A 24,708-nucleotide genomic window follows, 5' to 3' on the forward strand; every position below is an offset into this window, starting at 1 on the left:
ATATTACAATGTAAAAATTGTTATTAGTTCCCTTACTTGTTGTTAATTTTCCAGATTTGGATGCTTCCACGTACACGTTTTCTGGTCTAAATATGTTTTGTTCTACAATAGGGCCAAACTTGCCACTTGGTTCCTCTAAAACAATAAATAGCGGTGACAACAGTTGTCCAGTAGCTGATATTAGTGGCTGTATAGTATAACTATGCGTTGTTGCTGAAATTGACTGTACCAGATATTGCACTTGCTTTTCTCCTTCTACTGCTAATGTTCTTCCAGAATGCATTTCTAGCTGAAATCCGCTCTGATCTGTATTATACAAATTTTCGAGTCCAATCCTTGGTATACACGATTTAACGTCATCGATAAATGCTTCAGCTTTAGCCGTAAGTTCTGCACTACTTTCTAGTGTTTTTCTTGTTATGAACTTATTTATTTTCCTAGAAACTATTCGGTGTGCTTGCTTAAATTTGAGTAACCAATGTTTAGAAGCTTTGAATCTAATATCATCAAAACCAATTTCTTTTTTAGCTTGTAAGGCCCATCGAATTATATCTTCATCATGGATAATTGAACCACTGTCGAGAGCTGCTTGAAAATTATCCAGGGTATACTGACAAATTTGTGCTACTTTTTCTTTATACGTGCCACCTTTATTAATTGAATGAGCCCAACGACGTAGCTGACTAATAGATGATACTTTTTTGAATCTGTTTTGCACTGTTTTGAGACTTAAATTTTGCTTCGTTTTGCTACTTCTCCAAAATTCTACAGCTCTTTTTTTGTATTCAAAATCTAGTTCTTCATTATCTGCTGTACATTGATTTGTTGGTGCTATATCCGGATCAGGAAAATGATGTTGCACTTCATCTTCAATTATTTCCACATTATGGTCTTTATACTCTTCTTGAAAATCCAAAGAGTCATCAGTAATCATTTCTACATCGTTGAAATCATGTGTTGCATCTATTAAAATTTCTTTTATTTTTTCGGCCAACTCTGTTTCGTGATAATTCGTGACACTATCTGGTATGTTTAACGCTTGAAAGTATGCTAATAATAAGTTTAGAACGTTTAACGGATTAATTTTCATTTTTCAATCTAAAATGGAAACAAGCGGTAAAATTTATACAAGCTGTGTTTTTGCATGTAAGGCACGACTGCTACATTTCTACCAGAATAAAACGAGTGAATGTAAATTGAATCAAATCATTAATTTATGCATTGGAGAAGAATTCTCGTTCCACTTTGTGATGTTCGGAAAACTCTATTTTTGGTTTTATTCAACTTTTATTCACTTTGAAATTGAATAATGTAAATCTATATAAAATCACTAAAGAAAATTTTCTACAACTGTATGATACCACTGACAAACAAAAAGACGTACTATTCGTACTTTCCGGCATCGAACTAGAATACCCACAAAACTCACTCACTGCCTAAAAAATAACATAGGCAGCTGAGGTAAACACTCGATGAAAACAATCTAAAAAAAGAACATACTGATTCGCACATATTGTCAACAACTTTTATGAGTGAAAGACATTTATCTGTGGAATTATCATTGAATGTACGATAACATTCATTAAACTAATGAATGCATATAAAATTCCCTTTCAATAACAACGTGTTCTTTAATTGCAAATGAAGTTCGAGTATTAATATTCTTTTATGTATTTTTACCAATAACAAAAATTATCATAGTAATATAATAATAATAATAATAAGAAGAAGAATAAGCATAATTGCAATAGCAATAATAACAGTAATACTGATAATAGCAATGATAATGAAAAATAATAATAATAATTAGAATAATATTTATTATTAAATTTAGATTTTTTGATAAATTCATTAAATCGTATCAAATAGAATTATTATGGAATTCCAGACTGTAAATATTTTACTATAGATACAATAATCATTACTTCGAGAATTCATCTAAAAAACGTTTGGCTTACGAAATAATTGTAACAATGAAAAACTCCCAAGTTTGACAACATTAAATTTTATTACAAAACGCAAAAGAGTTTGATAAACTAATTTTATTAACCTATGTTTTTTCATTTGCAAAAAAGTGTGGACTTTTTGAATTTATAAAATTATATAATTATGCAATTTATGAAATACTTTATAATTTATGAAATTACTTTTGAAATTATGCTAATTTATAAAAGCAGAAAAATAAATAATCTTTGATTGAAACATAAAACGAGACGTTATTTGTTACATACAAAATGATAGAATAAAATATCGGTAATATGTCTATACTCGTGTCTACGGTAAAGCATAGGCCTTCGGCTTGTCTGGAGGTTAGGGGTTTGGAGTCGTTTGGTTAAAATGCACAACCATTTAGCCTATTTGTTCTTTAGGGGTTTAGGGTTTAAGGCTCTTTAGTTCACATGTACAGGCTACAAAGATCACACATTTGTAAACAAGTTTTTTTGAAAGTTAAAATTTTTTTTCGATATTTCCGTCCACCATATTGGATCCGCCATTTTGAATTTTCAAAATCTGATAACAGATTTGTAATCAGCGACCTCGAAAACCTCTATATACAAACCTTCTACAAAATATTATGGATTGAAGTATACTTATAGTTATTTTGTGTTAGGGGTGGTTTACCCCCCTAAGGGGAAGTATCTATGAAAAAACCGAAAAACTTAATTTGTTTATTATAGATGTTTACAAATTTTTTCCAAATTTTTTAGTCGTTTAAAACTTTTTTATTATATAAAATTTTTTTTCGATATTTCCGTCCGCCATATTGGATCCGCCATTTTGAATTTTCAAAATCTGATAACAGATTTGTAATCAGCGACCTCGCAAACCTCTATATACAAACTTTCTACGAAATATTATGTATTGAATTACATATTTACAGTTATTTTGTGTTAGGGGTGGTTTACCCCCTTAGGGGTAATATTTATGAAAACACCGAAAGACGTCAACTAAATTTTGTTATTATGGATGTTTAAACATTTTTTCCAATTTTTTTTAGTCGGTTTAAACATTTTTATTATAAAATTATGCCAAAAAATATATGTTTTCAACCCCTAAAAAATAGGGGATGCTACCCTTACTCTTCAAATCACCATGAAATACTTGCTCTTTTTGTAAGAAATAACCTCCAATTTGTTTCATTGAAAAATATTAATTTTAAGCCGAGATATTTAAAAAAAACGCTTTTTGGGGGTTAACTTTAGGGGAGGTTTTTACCCCTTAAAAGTGAAAATTAGCCGATAAAAAAAAATACGTGTCTCTTATTTTTTTATGTTATACAACATATATGAAAATCATCAAAATCGGTGAGTTCGGGTTGGGTACCTTTCCTTGTGAGTAACAAATGTTAAAGCGTAATGTAAAACCTCATTCGCGAAATCCTCTACTGTAACATTTTCTGTTACGTTAATAATTTATCTTGTGGAAATTCGCATTAGGAACGCTCAAGAGGATGCTCTCGCCGTGGCAGGGTGGGCCGAAGAGAACGGCCTATCGCTCAACGCATCGAAATGTAAAGTGATGATCCTAGGGAGCCAATTCTTCACCAGCAAAATCGATTTGACCTCTCTCCAGAAGATCTAGATCGGTGACTCCCCTCTTGACTTCGTTACTGAAGCTTGCGTCTTGGGCGTCTGGCTCACCCCAAATCTCGACTGGAAGCTGCACACTAAGCACGTTCACATGAAGGTCTTTCACTTACTGTAATCTCTCAAGTACTTTCGGCACGCCCTAACTACCGATCTTAAATGCTAGCTCGTCGAATCTCTGGTTTTCCCCCGTTTCGACTATGCCAGCTCTATCTACCACGATGTTGACGTCACACGGTAACTAAAACTGCAGCGCGCGCAAAATGCGTGCGTACGGTTTGTGCATGGGAATATCCCGTGCCGCGCCCACGTCACGCCCTACCGACTTAAGCTGGGCTGGTTGTCCGCAAGGCGCAGGCGTGACTATCTTCTGGGCTCCTTGGCCTACTCAGTTATTGCCAACGATCGGCCTCACTATTTGACAAAAAGATTTTCTCGCCTCGTCTCCGACGTCGCCATGCGTCGGTCCGAACGCAACCCTCCACAGTCCCTAGTGTACCCCACCCCTCGAACCGAGGCCCTTCGAAACTCATTTTCGATACAATCCGCGTCGCTACTCAACTCCCTTAAGATTTCGAACTACTCGGCCCCGCTCCTAGGTTCCTTCAAAGATTCTCTGCGAAACTCACTCGTCCTGCGTGACATTGAAGACTGGAATCAGAGCATCGAGCGAGAGAACCTACGCGTCTAGGCATCTTATTGTCTCGATTATATGTCAACGATCTATCGAATCAAATCTATTCCGATCTAAAATCCATGTACTTCAACCAAATTTGTAACATTACTGTCTATCACCGTAACTATCTCCGCTATACTCAATTGTTTATCAGCAACTTATATACTTATCTCTTGTATTATTTTTCCTCACACCAGATAGGGGTCAACCCCAAGGTGCTATAAACAAACAAACATACATACATACATATTCGTGTTCAGCGACCTCAAAAACCCCCGGGTAGCAAAACTGGACTCATTTCCATCAATTTTTACCGAGTTGTAAAATTTTATTTAGTGTCTCCTCGGAATGCAATTTTAAAATGCTTATTATTTATGCAATAATGCATTTTCAAAAAAGTAATTAATCACACTAGGTCACGAAATTTCCTGACGCTCTCACGAATCGAATGCAAAAAACCGCATTACGATCCGTCTTACTGCTCTAAAAATCAACATTCAGGCCGTTCTTAGTGCTTTATTTCCTCGACTAATGGTGGTCGAGCGACAGACAGCTTCATCACAAACGACTCAGGATTTTTAGACCTTCTGGAACCAGGAGATGTAGTCATGACAGACAAAGGGTTTCTCCAGATTAAAACTGAGTTATTGCAGCGCGAGTGTACACTTGTAATGCCACCTTTCGCACTCGATCCTCAGTACTCTCGGGAGGAGGTTCTTGAGGGATACAGTATTGCATCAGTGCGGATTCATATTGAAAGAGCCATTCAACGAATTAAAATTTTTAAAATTTTGCAGTATGTAAATGTAGAACTTTTTGACAAAATTGATGACGTAATATATATTATTTGCATACTTGCTAATAACAAGAAACCTTTAATTAAACAAAATTAAGTATTTCACAGGTTTATGTTAAATCATTTTACATTTGTACATTTTATAAAATTTTCATTGTTATAATAAAAAATAATAACAAACATTACGAGTTTTTTTCAGGTAATTGAAAGTTTCATAATAGCTTTATAAAATAATTATAATAAAAATATTTAATCTTAGGAATGACTTTCATTAAACAATTTTCATTTCTAGATACTAATAGATGTACGTGATCTTTACTTGAGTATACCACAAAATGATAAATTGAAATACCTAATATGTACATTGATACTTGAACTTGTGTATAATACACATGATTTTCTTTTAGTTTCACATTTTCATTTTCAAATACCAAATATTTTACAAAACTTTTTTTTCTTCTAAATTTACAATTTCACTATCTTTGCAGGAACGTGGACATTTTATTTCTAATAGTTCTATGGAATCTCCATTTTAATTAAACCATCTGGACTACATGCTAGAAATGGTTGCTTTATTGAAACAACCAACCCAACACTATATACTTTTGCCTTCGTCTTTTGTTGAAAAAATGATGCAGCAACAGGTTCCATTTTAATTCCACAGAGCATATCTTGCGTTATTTTACCTTTCTATTTTTCTTTCAAAAATCTAGCGGCTAACGTGTCAAAATTTTGTTCTCTTGTATTGATTTGGTGAGCTTTTGAACTGCACGTTATTCTCAAATGTCGTTCTTTAAACCATGTTGAGGATTCAGAGTGTCCCACAGATTTTAAACAGAAATTGGTCCATTTGGTATCATCGTCTTCAATTAAAGAGTACTGTGCTGCATACTCAGCAGGTCAGACCAATTTTTTAAATTTAATTTTCGTTTCGGAATGTTCCAACAAAACATAGTCGTGATAACTCCTAAATTTGTTACTGTATTGTAATTTGTACATATCTTGCAGTAACTTCATAAGATCACGTTCTGTTTCAAGTCTCTGTTTTTCTATTTCTTTTTTTTGCATACTTCTCCTCAGCTTTGACCATTTCTGTTAGAGAGCTTAATATATAGCTAAATGGTTATTTTTTAAAGTGCGCACTTCACGAAATACGCCCCAATTAACTATGCATCTATATTCTGCTGCAAATAGCGTTTCGATGCGACAACATTTCTGATATTTTTCTAATTGTTTATCAGATGACTTATTCCAATTCATTGGCTCATTTGCTTTAGAATAGCTATTTTCAGCATTTACATAAATACATACTGCTGCTGCGTGCTTGCAATAACCCTTGCCTCCTTTGCAATTACATGACGTAATTTTTACACTGCGATTTGGATGCAATTAAAAATTAACCATTTTTTTTTTTTACATGGCATTTGGAACTCGAAAGTTCATTGCCTCATCTACGCAAGCCTTCCACGCTGCCCTATCTTGTGTCAACCCCACCCAAGATGCACCTCTCCGATCGACACCCACCCGTCCTATTTCTACTAGATCCGCTTTTACGTTGTCCTCCCATCTACGTCTAGGTCTACCTAGAGGTCGCGTTACCATCGGCCTGCCCTTCATGACACGCGCTGCCGTACGGTCGTCTCCCATTCTCGCTACGTGCCCTGCCCATCTCAATCTGCGCGATTTTACTATTCTGTTAACATTTGGTGACGCATACAGATTGTGTAACTCATCATTGTGTAGTCTCCTCCATTCCCCGGTTTCCTCATCCTTCTTCGGCCCGTATATTTTTCGCAAGACTTTATTTTCAAATACCCTAAAACGGTTGTCCACCTGCTTAGTGAGAGCCCACGTTTCGCACCCGTACAGAACCACCGGCAGTATTATTGTCCTGTATATTCTTATTTTAACGTTTTTAGACAACAGCCTCGACTTAATTAAATTACTCACGGCGTAGAAGCAAGCATTACCCGAATGGAGTATCTTATTTATTTCGACATTAATCTCGTTTCTATCATTTATGGTCGTACCCAGATACCTGAATTCGCTAACCTTTTCAAAAGTAAAATTCCCAACTCTGAGATCTTCCTCCCCTCTGCAGATGCCTAGCTTATCCACAATCATGTACTTTGTTTTTGATTCACTCACTTCTAACCCTGTATACTCCACCGCTTTTATGAGGATTTCCGCGTTTCTTGCTACCGTTTCCCTACAATCCTCCAGTATATCCAAATCATCTGCGTAGCCTAGTATCTGCGTTGTTCCATTAAGAGTTGCGCCCAGCTGGCTAACCTGCATTTTTCTAACGGCATACTCTAACGTTAAGTTGAACAGCACCGTAGAGAGCCCATCCCCTTGTTTTAAACCATCGCGTATCATGAAGGGTTCTGATACATTACCGCCTACTCGGACCTTTCCCGTGCTTCCGTTCAGACATATTTGAATTAATCTCAACCGTTTTTTCGATGTCCCCCCATAAGCTATTCGGTTCGTCATTCCCCTCCGGCGATGTGTTTGCTTCTTCAAGTGCCTGAAACCTGTTATTAATTTCTATCTGGTACCTAATTCGCTCTGTTCTATCTCGTAGTTTCTCCATATCGAAGCTTTCTACCTTGTTTGCTCGCTTACTATTTTGATTCGCTACTAGTCTAGCTCTTAATTTGGCTACTACTAGGAAGTGGTCCGAGTCGCTATCTGCCCCTCTGTAAGCCCTTACGTCAAGAACATTAGTATGACGTCTTTTTTCAATGAGGAAATGATCAATTTGGTTCTGTGTGGCCCCGTCCGGCGATGTCCACGTTGCCTTTTGTATGTTCTTGTGCTTAAAACACGTAGTTTTGATTATAAGATCTTTTGCCGTCGCGAAATTTATGACCCTAATACCGTTATCATTGCTGGCTTCGTGCAGGCTTTCCTTCCCTATAGTAGGCCTAAACATTTCTTCCCTACCTATTTTAGCATTGAAATCGCCTAATACTATTCTTGTGTCGTAAGACACGAACTGGTCGATTACCTGCTCTAAAGTTTCGTAATAGAGATCCTTAGCTTCTTCTTCTTTATCCTCCGTAGGACAGTGTACATTAATAAATACATATCTATACCATTCACCTTCGATAATGATGTACGAGAGCCTATCATTGACGGTTTTGAAACTTTTAACCGAATGTATGATGCTTTTGCTTACGAGAAATCCGGTGCCTAGAGATCCCCCACTCCCGGCCCCATACAGGTACGTGAAGTTACCCGATGCTAGTACTCCGACATCTGGCCACCGCGATTCCTGTATTGCTACCAAATCTAGATTGTACCTATCAGCTTCCTTTACGAGTTCTTTAAACGCACCTGCTCTGTATAGACTGCGAACATTCCAAGTTCCGACCCTTAAGTCCCTTTTGGTTCGGATTTGATTTTTTTGAGCCATGATGTTATGTTAAACCCGCGCGCTTCGGATCCTGTTCCGATCGCAGGTGAGTCCACCGTTCTAGAGGTGATAACCCCCATACCTCTCTAGAACTAAGTATGAGAGCTTTCCGACTTTGACGAGGACAGTGTCAATTCGTCGTCAGACACACTACGGTTTCATTCTCGCATCCTAGCGCCCCCCTGCAAGTCAGCGCGCCTTCGCTGGCATCGTTACCGCCTAAGACCAAGTGACGAATCATTCTATACATCCCCTTTCGGGGCAGTTGTAATCGCTCCCGCATCCTCCTCGGCAGCAGGATTTTTGCCCATTTTTGTAATGTGTGATGAAAGAGATAGATTGAGAGATAAGAGATAATGTGAAGTGTTTTTGTTGTTGTGGTGCTTGCGTAGTGTTTCTAGATGAATGCGTTCAATTTATTCGCAGCTAACCTCTTTCTCAGGGGCTGTTCCTCTATCCGCAACCTAACGACGCGCTGTGTAGTGGTGATAGGCACCCACCCGTCCGATCTGGACGACAACGCCCAAGACCTGCTTAGGGTAGCGGCATTGTAACAGACATAAAGGACCTTAGTATTTAAAAAAAAAAAAAAAAATCCGATATAGGCGCGACCGTGTCGCGCCCAGAGGTAGTTACGTAGCGTATAAGTATTATTATTATTATATATTGTACCAGTACTTGCGAACAGGTGACCACGTTTACCTTGGCAAGGTACCGAGTATTTTCTATTATTAGTTATACTCTGTACTATTTCTGGAATAAAAAATAAATAAATAAAACTTACTGTCTCTCTGGGACTCCTGAGCTCCTGCTTTTGATGGCTTCATAATATCCAGAGAAAAGCGGTGTCCAAGATGATTAGCAAAATATTGTCACGGGAAGTCCCGGAAAGTGGTTTGTTCACTATGTCGTCGAGGAGGAAATGAACTTCTTGCTGCTGTTTCTGAATTGCCTTAGTTTTTTGCGCTTGTGCTTAGCTTGAAAGCGCGCGTGCGCACTTTCTCAATTTCAGGGCTTGCAGCTTGCTTCGACAATAATAATTTTAGATACGTTCTGTGCTTCAAAAAAATTAATTTTCGAAGAAGTTCATGATATGGTTGCGTACAATAATAGTTCAATCAAATTAAGCCCAAGAGACTAATTTTTTTTACAAAAATTCCAATAAGAAAGATTGAGGGCTTCAATGGTTCGGAAAAGTGTATAGAACAATACTTTAACAATCGCAACCAAAAATTTAGTAAAGTAAATTAATTATTAACAATTAAAGTCGTATTTCAGCATATTTTCTGGTATTTAACTCTGCGGTTTGAAAAATAATGATTCTAGCGGAAAAAAGTTAAGAACAAAGTTTTTCGTTATTAAAATTATGTACAAAAAAGTCCGCGGTGGCACTCCTCTATCTCGATTTGTTTACTTGAAAATTGAGATTAAGCACAAAAATCGTAAATTGTTAACAACTTTTGAAAAAAATAATTTTTTATATTGATATTTGAGGAAAATGTAGTACTTAAAAATTCAAAATATCATGCCAAATTTCAAACGTCCATCAATCATTGCTCTCATGCTCATCATCTGCCTTAGTGTCCGACTTGTCATTACTTGAATCACTCTGTGATTCTTCATCGGAAATACTGAAAAATTATTTCAATATAAATACGAGATCATAAAATATTATGTATGTACAAGCACTAATATGCTTGCAAAGAGCAAATATGAAAATATTGAACTTGTATATGTCATTTTTATGAGGTTTAGCTTTGTTTCCACTCAAAGTTCCCACTTCGTCAAAAAAAGAAGCCTCAGATAGTAGCTTTGTGTCTCGATCACCCATAACACTTTTTTAAAGTGCCTCTTTGTCTTTCTGCGACAGTCGTTGATTGCGTTTCTCTAATAAAAGATGTTAAGGGGTTCAGCCTGGGTAAAATCCTGCAAAAAAAACAACAAAATATTTTGTTGTTTTTTTGCAGAATTCAACCCAGGCTGGACCCCTTAACTTGCAGACAGCGCATGTGCTGAGCAAAAGTGAGGCAAGCTAAATTTGCTCAGCGGTACATGCCGCTGCGGGATACTATTCCCGCATGAAATTTTTATCTGTCATGCAGAGTAAACTATACGACTTACCGCTTTTTCGGAGAACATTAGCATCATACTAACTGGATCCCCAAACGCTTTGCCATTTTTATGTTTTGTACATTTACGACGCCGGATTCAAACATTTTTCCCGTTTAACCTTTCTTTGAGACAAACGTAAATTGAGTCACGAATTTTTACCACGGCAACGTTCACGTCGGATCGAAAAACAACCGCTTCGATTACTAACCTTATCGGTTTGTTGACAAGAGCTGTTTGCGATTTCGCGCACTTCACTGAGTAGTTCCAAATCAATTGAAATTTTGCATATGAAAATTCATTTAAAGTTTGCATAGGCGAAAAGAAGATAAGCTGCACGTAAAAGTTCAAGCAATGAAAGCTGTGAATATTCTGACAATGGGAGCGGGAACATTGATAGCAGCCAAACCGATTTTTTCTCGTCAACAAGTGGTAGCCGCAGCTGCAGTTTTCGTGACAATTTAGATGCGGGAGAAACAGGTTAAAAATGTATTTTGTAATAGGATGTATGTCTTATACAGCAGACATCGTGTGCGCAGAACGCTTTCCGTATCTCACGCTTCCTATTTAATTTATGTCATAGATGAGTCAGTCATAAAGATTCCTCGAGCTTTTAGAGTGCCGGAAAGTAGACTTCAAAACTTCTTAAAGACTACGCAAAGGTAACACAACAATTTTTATATGAAAGAATTAAACAAATGAATGACTAATTTTATCTTTTGCTCTAATGATATATAAAAAACATCTGTTGTGCAATCTTTGAAAAGCTGCTGTATTAAATGGCCAATAGTGTTTTCGTAATACATTATACCAGTATGCTTTATATCAAAATATTCTAGACATAAATCAAGTCGTTTTTTATAAAATGTCTTTTTGATTCCAGTTAATGAGTAGTCAATCATCACTCCTCGAAAAGTACCATAAGCTGAAAGTCATAACTCCCTTATACTATCAAACAAATAAGTACTAATGTACGTATACACAATTTTTTCACCTCGAATAGGTTTACGTAGGATACCATTTATAATGATATCTTTACGTTATTTGTTTTTAGGTTAGCTACAATGAATTTTAATGTCTAAACATGGCTCTAAGTATTTTCCTCTTATCTTTATTGTATCACCTTGAGTCAGAGATTTATCATCTCGGGTGAGGTGCTCAAAACACCTCACGCGAGTCTGAAATAGCCTTTCTGCCCATGGAACACACCGTATTTTTAACAACGAGGGCATAAAAGGACCTATTTCAACGCCGGAAAGTAGCGTAGGGAATCGTGCATTTCAAGTCGTGCACAATACAGTTGTTAGTAAGCGTGTATTTTAAACAACGTATAAAATTTGCAAAACCTTAGAAAACACGTATTAATAGCGGGAAAATGGCCTTATTTCCCCTAGGGGAAAAACAGGTCATTTTTTCTCGCTGTAAGCGGAGAAAAATAATTTTTTTCCCCCACTATGAATACGTGTTTTTTAAGTTTTCGCAAAATTTATAAATTTTTTAAAAAATACACTTATGGCTAATTTTTCAGAAATTATTGCACTAGGGATTAAAAATGATTAACAGCCCTAGTAGAAATTTAACAGTCTCTGGACAGTACTGGCCAGTAACTGCTCTATTTTGTCAGGAATGGTCAGTGACTGCTCAAGATTGCTCAAAATTCCTACTAGGGCTCTTAATCATTTTTATTTATCAATTGTTCCAAATACAAACATTGAAACATTGTTGTACATAATATTTATGTTTGCCATTAGAGATATCAGCGCGAAACTACTGCTATTTTGTCACAAATGCGTAACTGTTCATAAGCGAATTTCGATCGAGAATTGGCATAAGAAGGGCGTGAATATTTGAATTCTAAACACAAAAACTAACAACTGTACTGTGCACAACTTGGAATGCATGATTCCCCATTCTACTTTCTGGCGTTGAAAGAGGTCCTATCATGTTGTAAAAAATACGGTGTGTACCATGGGAAGAAAGGCTATCTTAAACTCGGATGAGGTGTTTTCAGCACACGTTTACGCCTCGCCTACGCTCGAAATAGCCTATTTTTAACCCTTAATGCACAATGTACTATTCCTACACGAAAAAATTTTACATAGATATTTTCTACACGAACATTCGATACACTTATTTTTTAACACAAGCTATTATTTTACACTGAGAAAAATTTGATAGTAGAAATTACTATTTGGGATAGTAATTTTTACTGCTTTTCATAACAAATTGGTAACAGACTTTTAAGATACTAAATTTTACTATCCATAGATAGTAATTTTTAATGAAATAGAATTTTTTTAAATTTAATTTCAATTTCGCTTAGTTCTATATTTTACACCTCTTAGGTACTTCGCGCTGTTATTACTTTATTATTTATCATTTTTATTGATTATTATTATGATGTTTGGAAGAAAGAGATTAAATTTTTTTTTTTTTTGCTGCGACGGGAATCGAACCTGTAGCTCCGACATGAGAGTCGAGTGCGCTGACCATTTACCTAAACAGTTCTGTTACGTACAAAATTTAAGAGCTTTTCTAGCTAATGTATTAATTGACGTACAAACTAAAGTTAATACAAATTAACGACGATTAATAAATAATAAAGTTAAATCAATAGACACAGAAACTCATTATAATAAAATAAACGTAAAATGCCAACTAAAATATTGATTACCGCAGAAAACAAAATTAAATTCAAACCTTACCGACTGAGAATATTATAATTTTTCCCACATTTTATAGTACATTTTACCATCTTAGGTAGTAAAAATTAAGTTTTTTGAAAACCGTAACAATTTTTACTATCTGAGATAGTAAACATTAATATCTCTTATAGTGAATTTTACTATAAAAGATAATAAAAATTACTAGCTTCCGTGTCTGTTACCAAATTATTATCCGAGATAGTAATTTTTACTGTCAAATTTTTCTCAGTGTAACAATGGTATAACAATGGGTTCTGTGATTGTGTAGAGTTTTGCAGTGAAGTAAAATAATAGAAAAACAAGGGTATGGAATATTTGTATAGAAAATATCTATGTAGGATTTATCGTGTAGAAAAATATGTTTGTCCATTGTGTTCAATAGCAAGTAATAGCATTTGTATTATAATTAATTCCAAGAAAAAACTAACTAATACGATTTAACGCGCAGGCAAATAAATAATTTGTATAACTTGAATAATTTTTATGAATTAGTAATAACTTATTCAGTTGCGTTCGTGTGACAAAGCGTACAAAGTTAACGTTTGTTTAATATTTCTGATTCAATGCGGAAAGCGTGCCGGAATGTTATGATAAATATTTTTTACTTGCGTGTCGAAACGAAGATTCGGCGATGAGACAGTTGCCAGTCAATCGTCATCGAGGTAACATTCCTTTATACTTATACTGACACTTGGTTAAAATACTGGAGATTTTTGAAAACATTTATGGTTTTTTATTTTAAAAATATTTGATATAGTAGTACGATTTAGAAAAGTAGCTATAACAATCTTCACTTTTCATGCTTGCATATATAGTCCATTAAACTTGGCTTTATACTTAACAATATTTTATATATTAAATAAGTTTCTGAACAAAAATAATTGTAGTGAAAATCAACTATGGCTTGGACGCCTGCCGATATATCGGAAACATGCTACCGATATCCATCGGTAGCTTCGTGCCAATCATCTATGCTAGCATTCATAGCTTTAGTGACGCAATACTTTGGCCAATCGCACGTATACATCAATCCCTACAAAGAAAACGAAGAGTACATCCTATCCCAAACCTATGATTTTATCGTCGTCGGAGCAGGAAGCGCGGGATGTGTCGTGGCAAACCGTTTGACCGAAATCGGCAACTGGAAGGTGAGAAAATAAAAAGAATTCTTACTATCCTTTGATTATAACTATATTTTTATCGAGTAGGAATTTTTAAATTAACTATTTTTATATCAATTCGTGTACAACAAATATTTCACCAACTAAAATAATAATTTTCAAAGGTGTTGATCATTTTGACAGACAAATTAATAAAAAGCCTCCCCTACTGAAAGATTTCAGGTTAGATCTCACCTGAGATTGACCGCGATCACTTTTAATTATAACAAACTGAATGATTAGTATATTGTGGAACGAGTGCGATAAGTTGCCAATTACGCTATAGTGGACGGGTTGGCGCACAACCCTGTTGAATATAATGACGTCATTTTATGAGGGCATTGACTGACGTTAAATGACGTCATTAGATGACGTCATTTGAAGCTACAGATTGGAACCTTTTATGACGTCATTATTTTCAACAGGGAAGCGAAGCGAGTGCTACATGGAGCCCACGTGCATGTTTGGCAACTTGTCGCACTTGTTGCCTACACTTTTTTTATCACGAGTGCGAGGATAAAGTGCCCCATAACACACGGTTTTGCTGAGGCTAAAATGGGAGAGGTTATGTAGACCGTGAGGGCGCTGCGAGAAGTGTTGCGTTTTTTTTATAAATCAACGCTTTTACATTGTGTTATTTTTCATTACGCAACGCTTTTGCTTATAAAATTGAACTGTATGTGACGTTTTAGCAAGCGACAATGTAAGGGTAACTACGCTAGTGAAAATATACGTATTTTATCATGTAATTTTTATTCGATTTCGAACGTTTCATCACGTTATTTTATGATTTATTAAAAAAATTAAAATACGTTTTATGAAACGTTTCTAGCACATAACAAACTGAGGTCACGAATCATATAAAAAATTACATAAAGAAATACATAATTTAAGTTAATCACGAAATTACGTCAATATTTTCACCAGGGTATTATGGGTTTTAAAATAAATTTTATCCGAAAAATTATTGACATGCCATTTAATTGTTTAATTAGCATTTATCTAATATACATATTCAATCAATTTTTTTAGCAAGATATATTTCTTCAATAATAATTTCACCTAGGTCTCAGTTTCGCCATTATCTTCTATTTAATTATTATCACGGTTTATTTTCATATTCAACAGGATAGTTCTTCGCATGTCAGATATCGAATCAGCATATTTTTGAAAAGCTTTTTATCCATCTTTTGCGCAATTTTAGTATTTCGCAACTTTCCCGTACGTTCGGCATAGTCTATCAGCACTGATCCTCTGGCTTCGCCAAATGTCACAGGATCGACGTTTTTCACCACATGTGTTGTTATTAGATTCGGTTCGATCAAACAAGCCGCGGCCATCGCGTCCGCTATGATCCATTGGGGTCTCCTTGATTTTCTTAGGCTCACACGCTCGACTTTGTTTAAGAATTTGATGTACGGCGAATCGTATTTTGCAAAAACTTCTCTTCGCCAGTCCTTAAATTCAAAAAAATTTTCAACAGACTTAATAGCTTTTAATTATTAATTTAAATAAAAGATATAAAAAATGTCTGTGTGATATACCTTTGTTAAATCAGTATCTATTGCAGTTTCCCACGAAATAAGTGTAATTTGATCTTCTCTAGTCGCATTAAAAGCTACAAAATTGCTGATCGGATCGGCAGCAAAATTGAATTCAACGTTAGGTCTAATATTTCCAACGCCTGCGACACTTCCACCCATGATATACAAGTGATTGACATGACTCATCAAATTTTTGTCCAAAGTCAGGGCTATTGCAAGATTTGTCAATGGCCCGAGTGCGATTATGCTTACGTTGCCTGAAAAATGCAAGTTTTTATTCAAAACATTCTCTGAAACGCAGATTTTTGCTTTGATAATCGATTTAAAAAAAATTGTCAAATACCTGAGTTCGATTTAACCATTTCGACGATAGCGACAGCTGCATGTTTGGTTCTGTCAATAGTAGCCTTTATTTCTTGGTAAAATTCAGCATCGCCGAATCCATCTTTGCCATAAACGTCATCACTTGAAAATTTTTCGATGATACCGCTATGTACACCACTGTAAACTGGTATCTGTATATAATGCATGATAAAAGTATTATTTACAATTTAAAAAAAAACTTCAAATGATTCGAACATTCATCCAGAGACATTGCGTTAGTTATAATTTGCATAAAAAATTATATCATGATTATAATGATGGATTTCATATGAACTAATTGAATTGCTAAATAAATAAATACTATGTATGTGCTCATGATTTTGACGTTGTAGTGCATTTTTCTTTTACTAATAATGGTTATTTCATACTTATTTAATTTGTCATAACTTACGTCGTCTCTACCAGCAATAGTTAATATTTTCAATACATTGACTTCTACGTTTTCTAACTTTGTATTACCATACGTGCAGGTGATACCAATAATTTCAAAGGTTGAATTCTTTGGTTTGAAAGCTTCGAATCTCAACATCATCAGGATGGCAACGGCGTCGTCGCCTCCGGCATCCGTGTCTATTATTATTTTTTCACCACTAAAATTCAATAATTTTGTGTATTATTTAAATCAAAACGCTATTTGTTATTTGATAAAAATAAATCATACCTAGCAGATTGCCGATGAAAACAATAAATAATAAGTAAAACATGAAAGTATATACAAATTTCCCCAATCATATTAACTCGTCACTGACCAATACGAGACTTTATAATAATCAGATATATCGAAACAGCTAAACATAAACACGGTTAACTTTGGCGGTTTGGACTTCAGCTTAAACAATGAAAATACTGTTCGAAAAATATGACAAGAAGAGTAATTAAAATATATATATATATTGTTCATTCGTGAATCCTCGCTCTTAAAAAAATCATTAAATTTGATGTACGTACAGTTCCTATGCCAGAAACATTAAAATTCATGAACTCGTAAAAAGCAGATATTTTTGTATATTTCTATGAAATTCAATGTATTTCTACAAAATAGTAATTTATGCTGGCACATTAAAAGTATCATTAGGCGTGTTCCTTATGAAATAAGTATGCAGCTAGATACATACATTCTCCAGAATTCTTCTACAGACTTTTACAGACATACAGAAAAACTCAGAATTTCTGCCGACTTAAATCTCAAGTTTTAGATACTAAAAGTATTTTACGTTAGAAGTGAAAAAAAACTCACTCAAACAGATCTGGATGATAGCAGCAAAAATAGTTACTCGGGCCCATAAAATATTTATTTTTTAATAATACAAATAACATTATTGGAAGCATAAAAATAAAAAATAAAATGTTCATTGCTGTTAGTATCGGTTTATCTGTTTTCGCTACTATCATACGGGTGGTATAGCACCGATACGGCGACTAAAGCAAGGGGACTTTCAGAAATCATGCAGAAAGTTTGCAATAATTCTGTAAAAAAAAGCCTGCAGGAAACTTATATAGAATGTATGCAGAAGATGTGCATGTCAGGCTGTAGTTTCGACTTCAAACGTTTAATATAAAGGATTGAATTTAATGAACGTGTATACATGACTTTTCAAGTAGGTACATGTAAAACAATTAATGTAAAGCATAACAGTAAATTTTATACACATTTAATGTTAATGAAATAATGTTTTGTGTTATTTGAAATTATTGTTATGTTATTTAAATTGTGATATTGGGTAGAATTTAAGAGCCATGTACATTGAATGGATTTATTTCTCATATTACATGCTTGTATAAAATATGACTTTTTGTGTTAATGAAAATCCATGTTTATGTATATTTCTGATACGCCAAGAAAGTAAATACACCAGTCCTGTTTGTTTAAAAAGTACATACTGTTTTAATTCAATAAATTAATAAGAAAAAATCGAAAACTAGTCAAGAGTCTTGCGTTTGAATCCTGTGTGCGAAAGCAAACTTGATGGATTTTAGAATTTGATCATGGCGTGCAGTGTTGTATAAGTTGTATAAGATTTAAAAGACTCAAAATAAAGTTAAGGAGACACAACACTTTTAAACCGCGAAAAAAAGATTTACAAAGGAAAATAACAAAATTAAAGTAAAATTTTTCCTTCATTTAAAAGCAACGATAAAATAAATAAATTGTAGGTACTACTACTAGAAGCAGGCGACGAAGAACCAACAGTAGCGCACGTACCAGCGTTCGCAAATTTCCTGCGCAAGAGCAGCGCCGATTGGAAATACGAAACGCAGCCGGAGCCAATGGCATGTAGAGCTTACGAAAACAACGTCTGCCCAATACCCCGGGGAAAAGTAATGGGCGGCAGCAGCACCATCAACGGCTTGATTTACATGCGTGGAAACAAAGAAGACTACAATGACTGGGAGAGTTTCGGTAATCCCGGATGGAGTTATGCCGAAGTGCTGCATTATTTCAAGAAGTCCGAGGATAATCTCAATCCTGACGTAAGCGCGATTTTACGATTTTGGAGACGTAGTGCGTAGTATTCCTTACGAGGAAGTCGACTAGTGTCGCCGGACTTTTTTGAAATTTTTGCTGCTTGTCAAGTGTGCAGAAACGTAAAAAAATGTAAACTTAAATATACATGATTACAATTTTCTTTATTAGTATTTACTTCAGTTAAATATGATATATTTTTTCAATTTACGTGACAGTTATCTAGCAAATTAAATTAGAATATGAGCTCAATTGATTGTTTTTTTTTTTTAATATATCCGAATGACAATGTTAATTTATTTTTTATTTAAAAAATATAAACTACCATGTTAAGAGCGATCGGTATCGACCGATTTTTCTTGCTATAGAACTTAATCTCATTCAGCAAGATTAAGTATCAATAAAGTTGAATATATAAACTAACCATTTAAAATAAACTTAAGTACAGCAAACTTTTATTATAGATGATTGTTTTTACATTTTTTTCAAAAATGCCAACAGGTCGTGGCTAACAATTCAGGCTACCACGGTACAGGTGGCTACCTCGGGGTAGAGCGTTACCCGTACCAGGATACCAATGCCGACGTGCTTATCAACGCATTTAAGGAAATAGGTCTTCTCGAGCGCGATCCCAACTCAGCTGAACAAATTGGTGTGGGCCATGTGCAAGTATGCGCCCGAAACGGCGTTCGCCAGAGCACGAACGAGGCCTTCATCACGCCCATCCGCGCCAATCGTCCAAACCTCTTTGTCAAGACCAATGCATTCGTTACTCGGGTCCTTGTCGATCCTCGAACGAAAAGCGCGGTTGGTGTGGAGTACAGCGATTTTGACAGGAAGGACATCGTTAAAAGGGTTTATGCCAGTAAGGAGGTAGTACTGTCGGCTGGAGCTATTAACACGCCGAAACTGCTGATGCTGTCAGGGATCGGCAAAGCCTACGAGTTGCAAAAGTTCGGAATCGAGGTCGTGGCTGATTTGCCTGTTGGAGAGAATCTGCACGATCATGTCACCGTCACGCCTTTGATAGGTAAGTAAATCATTTTGAAAGCTTCTTAAGCATCGGAAAGATATTATTACGAGAGCTTTTTAGATTGATTCTGTATAATTTAAGATTCTATAAAACTGCTTTTAAAGCACTTTAAGTATAAAGGAATTTTAGCTCGATTCTAGTATAAGAGGAAAATTTGTATTTGATTTCAGTTTTGAGATAAGCTGGCAAAATATTTCAATAAAATAGTCAATTGTGCAACAAGGGGAGAAAATAAGCTATAACTTCGGCGCCCTCGACTCCGACTCGTGCTGAACACCTCACCCGAGTCTGACATAGCTTTCCAACAAGGGCATGAAAACGACTTTTTTATGCGTGAAAGTTGGGTAGGATCGTGCATTTCAAGTTGTGCACAAAAAATTTGAGAAATTTGAAAAAATTAAAAAATTTGAGAAATTTGAAAAAATTAAAAAATTTGAGAAATTTGAAAAAATTAAAAAATTTGAGAAATTTGAAAAAATTAAAAAATTTGAGAAATTTGAAAAAATTAAAAAATTTGAGAAATTTGAAAAAATTAAAAAATTTGAGAAATTTGAAAAAATTAAAAAATTTGAGAAATTTGAAAAAATTAAAAAATTTGAAAAAATTTCAGAAATTTGAAAAAATTTGAAAAAATTAAAAAATTTGGGAAATTTGAAAAAATTAAAAAATTTGAGAAATTTGAAAAAATTTGAGAAATTTGAAAAAATTTGAGAAATTTGAAAAAATTTGAGAAATTTGAGAAATTTTAAGGTATTTGAAAAACGGGTATTAGCAGAGAGGAGAATAGTATACTGTGCAACTAGGGGAGAAAATTGTTTTTTTTAGCGAGGGTGATTTTTCGAGCACGAGTGGGAGTCAAGAACGCAAAACATCACTTGAGTCTGAAAAAGCCACTCCCCCCTTGTTACACACCGTACTTTTTATGATAAGTGCACGAATAGGCCACTTATCATGCATATGAAAAGAATGAGAAATTCGAGGACTTTTCAAAGTAAAAACAATAGTATATTAAAAATATTGAAAATTTCAAAAATGTTGAAAACTTTCAAATACTTATATAAACACACACATATATCGGATAGGCTGCAGAGTGAGGAATAAACTACTTTTTAAAAGACTTTTTCCTCCCAAGGGAGTAGTTTTTTCCCGCTGCTAATAAAACTCGATATTTCATTCATTTTACATGCATGGAAAGAGACCTTTTTTGTACACGTATCATGAAAAAATATTTTCTTCCCGCTTGAGCTAAAACTTTTTCTAACACGCTTGGGATGGACGATTTTCTACGCTACTTTTAGGCATGAAAAAAGGCCCATTTCATGCGGGTGTTGGGAAAAATTATTTACGTTTTGGTATATACAATATTTTTACACTAGGTGTCATACATCCAAGCAGATCAACTGTCAAGACCCCAGAAGAAATCACCAACGATGCCATTGGTTGGTTGAACTCTTACACGACTGCTCTATCGGGAACAGGTTCGCTGTTAGGTGTCGCAGCTTTTGTCAAAACTTCTCGGGAGCCACGTCCTGATGTCCCAGACGTACAGTACTTCATACGCACCACAGTTTTAGAGGATTACATGAAAGTAGCTAACAATTTCCAACCAATAAACTACTTGCCGACTGCTTACTACAATGCTATATCTTTTGGACCTCATTTATTGAATACGAAAAGTAGAGGTACGAATTTTATAAATACATAATTTATAGCAAATATTGACGTTCTAAAAAATACACATGTAAAAAAATGAAATGAATCATTATTTAAAATTATTTAACTTCTGTTTTACTATATAAACCAATACATCGTCCTCCTACATAAGGCAATACATCGTCGCTCCTAACGAAAAGTAGTATATTGTATTTTTGCCGCGAAGGTTAGTACATTTCAGATTTTTCCCATGTAAAATATCTAATTGTTTTGGAAAAAAATAAATAGTTATTCTGGTTAAAACTAATATAATTGCAATTTTTTTAAGTAGCCAAAAAAATTTTGAAAAATTTGTATTAAAAACTTTAATTTAAAAAAATAATTAATATTAAATCTCATAACAACTTTTTAATTTAGAAAATTAAAAAAAAAATTGTTGGCAACTTTAAAACTATTTCAATGTTATTAGTTTTAACCAAAATAACTGATTGTGGTTCTCTAAAACAATTGGATATTTTCACGTGGGAAAGATCTGAAATGTACTAGTCTTCGCGGCAAAAATGAAATGTACTAGTCTTCGTAGCAAATCTGAAATGTACTTCTTTTCGATAGGAGCGACGACGTGAGCGACGACATGGGCACATAGCTTTCTCCACACAAATGTATTGTTCCTCAATCTAAAGTATCGTTCAAATATCAATTTAATAATACATTAAATAGTAATATTATTGCTTGGTTGAACGATACTTGTTTAAGATGAATACAAATATAGAGCAATGATTTCATTTACTCAGGAACTAATGAACAAAATGACTCAAAACTATAACAACATATTACTTTTTTGTAATGTACTACCTTGATTTTATTCGAGAAATCAGTCATTTAGTTTTATAGATAAATCTATTAAAAATTATCATGCAAAAATGAAACTTTGGCATGTTAAAAACCACATAATTTTGAAAACTGCGCAAACAACTTAACCAAGATACGCAAAAAGTCATATAACTAAACAACATAGAAAATCTATTTTTTCATGTTTCTGATTTTAGCTCACAAATTAATCACCAGATTAGTTTCAAATTTTCACAACATATTACTTTTTGTGATGTATCATCTTTTTGAATCAAATTTTACGAACGAAATTTAATATTAATATTTGTACAACTATAGGGTCTTGAAAGCTGTGCAACAAACTAATCCAAGATAAATAAAAAATCTTCTTTTTTCCAAAATTTGAAGTTAATTATAAAGCCTTATTACTCGTGTAACCGTATAACATAGAATATAGTGTATTGTGTACCAAGAGCGTTAGGTAGGCTTTTTTATGCCAAGTGTGAAGATTGCAGTACGAGCCAAGGCAAGTAGCCCGCGCTCAGACGAGTATTGCAATATCCACACGAGGTCAAAAAGCCTACTGCTTAGCCCTTGGTGCACACCATAGTTTTTGTAACGCATGCATTAATTAACGCATTTTTTGTGCCTATAAGCCAAACTAAGGTGATTTTTATATATATATATATATATATATATATATATATATATATATATATATATATATATATATATATGCGTGTGTGTGTGTGTCAGTACATGTTTTAATCATTTTTACGAATTTGTCAATGAGCAGGCTTTTTTGCCCACTTCATAGGGCCACTTTTTAGGTATAAAAAATGCAGAAATAAGATTTTTCTTCTTAAAATTTTTCTAAATTATTTCACAATTCAGTTTTGCAAATATGAATTTATAAATATTGTATACGTTTTCATCATAACAATCGAATCGAACGGTCAATCTAAAAAATCTTGCGGAAAAAAGTAATAATTTTTATGCTTTTTTAGAAGTATTATTGATGACTTATACCATTAAAAAAATGCAGTTATTTTCAAAATTTTATTACTGCTCATACACCACGTAGTTCCAGAAATATTATGGGATGCTTACACACAGCCATCCGCACAGAAATTTTCTTAAAATACATTATTAGAATTACAAATGTCTCAAAATACGTATTTTTATGAAGTTTTAGCAAAACTGAAAATTTTATTACTACAAAACGTTTTCTAGGTAAGCAATTAATAGCAATACGTTTTTACCAGGTTTCGTCAGGCTAAATGAAACTGACCCTATTTGGGGTCCTCCGCTGATTCACTCTAACTTCTTCACACATCCAGAGGATCTCGCAGTGATAGTAGAGGGATCAATGATTGCTAGACAAATTTTTGAAACAGATGCGTTCAAATACAACGGCATAACCCAGTACAGAGTACCTCAGGAAGCGTGTCGTCATCTGGAGTTCGACAGCCCAGAGTATTATGCCTGCGTAGCAGTAAACTATAGCCGATCTGGTGACCACTCAGTAGGCACCTGCAAAATGGGCCCAGTTAACGATCCCGGGGCTGTCGTCGACGCAAGATTGAGAGTTTACGGAGTTAGGGGTCTGAGAGTTGTGGATGCGTCGATCATACCAACGATCCCAAGAGGTAATATCAATGCACCGGTTATCATGATCGGCGAGAAAGGCAGCGATTTAATTAAGGAGGACTGGATCAATCCTCCTGAACGCTATTAAATTTTAAATGATAGTAACTGTAACTCTGGTTCTCAAAATCATAACCTATATAAAACCATTAACCCACAACTAAATATATGTAACTATAATAATTTTAATGAATAAAATTTTTGCGACATATAATTTCAGACTCACTTTTTATCATTTGCACACAAAGAATTTGCTCAAAATATCTCTCTCTCTCTCTCTCTCTCTCTCTCTCTCTCTCTCTCTCTCTCTCTCTCTCTCTCTCTCTCTCTCTCGTGCTCAAAACATCACCTTCGCTAGAAAAAGCCCAGTTTCCTCCCTAGTTGCACAATATACTATTATTATTGATTTTAATTTTTTTCTCATCTGAAAAACTCCAACAAACTTGGATGAGCATGGTTAACTGAACGCATCGCAGTATTTTATATGATATATTTCCATCTTAATTTATTATTTTCCATAATCAATACCGGTTTGAGAGTTGTCTGTCGAAAATTTACGTGCAGCAGATCATAATTATATTCTTCCCAATTCAGGCATGAAATGGACACTTTTTTATGCCAGAAAGTAGCGTAGAAAATCCTGCATTTCTAGCGTGGTTGGAAAAGCTCGAGTTGGAGCGGGGAGAAAAAAAATTTTT

The 24,708-nt window shown here is 34.6% G+C and overlaps 3 protein-coding genes and 1 long non-coding RNA gene across 5 annotated transcripts in view; 2 read left to right on the forward strand and 2 right to left on the reverse strand.

The window, feature by feature from the left end:
- LOC103316856 (protein lin-52 homolog) overlaps nucleotides 1-24,708 on the reverse strand; it is a 115,311-nt gene that overhangs the window by 15,776 nt on the left and 74,827 nt on the right. Inside the window, exon 1 of one of the 2 annotated variants that reach the window (XM_031930716.2) lies at nucleotides 9,265-9,442. The exons of the other annotated variant lie outside the window; for it this stretch is intronic. The gene's annotated coding sequence lies outside the window, so the exon portion shown is untranslated. Of the gene's footprint in view, nucleotides 1-9,264; nucleotides 9,443-24,708 lie in introns of those variants that run through there. 2 annotated transcript variants of the gene reach the window in all.
- On the forward strand, nucleotides 10,608-12,022 carry LOC103316853. Its single transcript, XR_512582.3, has 4 exons — nucleotides 10,608-11,069; nucleotides 11,173-11,251; nucleotides 11,473-11,560; nucleotides 11,644-12,022. It is a non-coding gene; the product is annotated as an uncharacterized LOC103316853 (long non-coding RNA).
- On the forward strand, nucleotides 13,856-24,224 carry LOC107981860 (glucose dehydrogenase [FAD, quinone]-like). The gene is made up of 6 exons (XM_031930709.1): nucleotides 13,856-13,956; nucleotides 14,182-14,442; nucleotides 18,537-18,854; nucleotides 19,348-19,876; nucleotides 21,256-21,561; nucleotides 23,629-24,224. Exons 2-6 carry the CDS (start codon nucleotides 14,194-14,196, stop codon nucleotides 24,099-24,101), a joined length of 1,875 nt encoding a protein of 624 aa, XP_031786569.1. The 5' UTR covers nucleotides 13,856-13,956; nucleotides 14,182-14,193; the 3' UTR covers nucleotides 24,102-24,224.
- On the reverse strand, nucleotides 15,419-17,237 carry LOC100116436 (probable uridine nucleosidase 2). The gene is made up of 5 exons (XM_016988641.2): nucleotides 17,044-17,237; nucleotides 16,774-16,972; nucleotides 16,342-16,513; nucleotides 15,999-16,255; nucleotides 15,419-15,911 (listed from the first exon to the last, which is right to left on the reverse strand). Exons 1-5 carry the CDS (start codon nucleotides 17,112-17,114, stop codon nucleotides 15,576-15,578), a joined length of 1,035 nt encoding a protein of 344 aa, XP_016844130.1. The 5' UTR covers nucleotides 17,115-17,237; the 3' UTR covers nucleotides 15,419-15,575.

Source organism: Nasonia vitripennis, chromosome 4 (genome assembly GCF_009193385.2).
Source record: "Nasonia vitripennis strain AsymCx chromosome 4, Nvit_psr_1.1, whole genome shotgun sequence".
NCBI classification, from domain to species: Eukaryota; Metazoa; Arthropoda; class Insecta; order Hymenoptera; family Pteromalidae; genus Nasonia; species Nasonia vitripennis.

Coding starts and splice junctions, on each gene's coding strand:
- LOC107981860 (XM_031930709.1), top strand. CDS start 14,194: ATGGCTTGGACGCCTGCCGATATATCGGAAACATGCTACCGATATCCA. Junction 14,443..18,536: donor CCGAAATCGGCAACTGGAAG/GTGAGAAAATAA, acceptor AATAAATTGTAG/GTACTACTACTAGAAGCAGG. Junction 21,562..23,628: donor ATTGAATACGAAAAGTAGAG/GTACGAATTTTA, acceptor CGTTTTTACCAG/GTTTCGTCAGGCTAAATGAA.
- LOC100116436 (XM_016988641.2), bottom strand. CDS start 17,114: ATGATTGGGGAAATTTGTATATACTTTCATGTTTTACTTATTATTTAT. Junction 16,973..17,043: donor TTTCATCGGCAATCTGCTAG/GTATGATTTATT, acceptor ATTGAATTTTAG/TGGTGAAAAAATAATAATAG. Junction 15,912..15,998: donor TAGATACTGATTTAACAAAG/GTATATCACACA, acceptor TTTGAATTTAAG/GACTGGCGAAGAGAAGTTTT.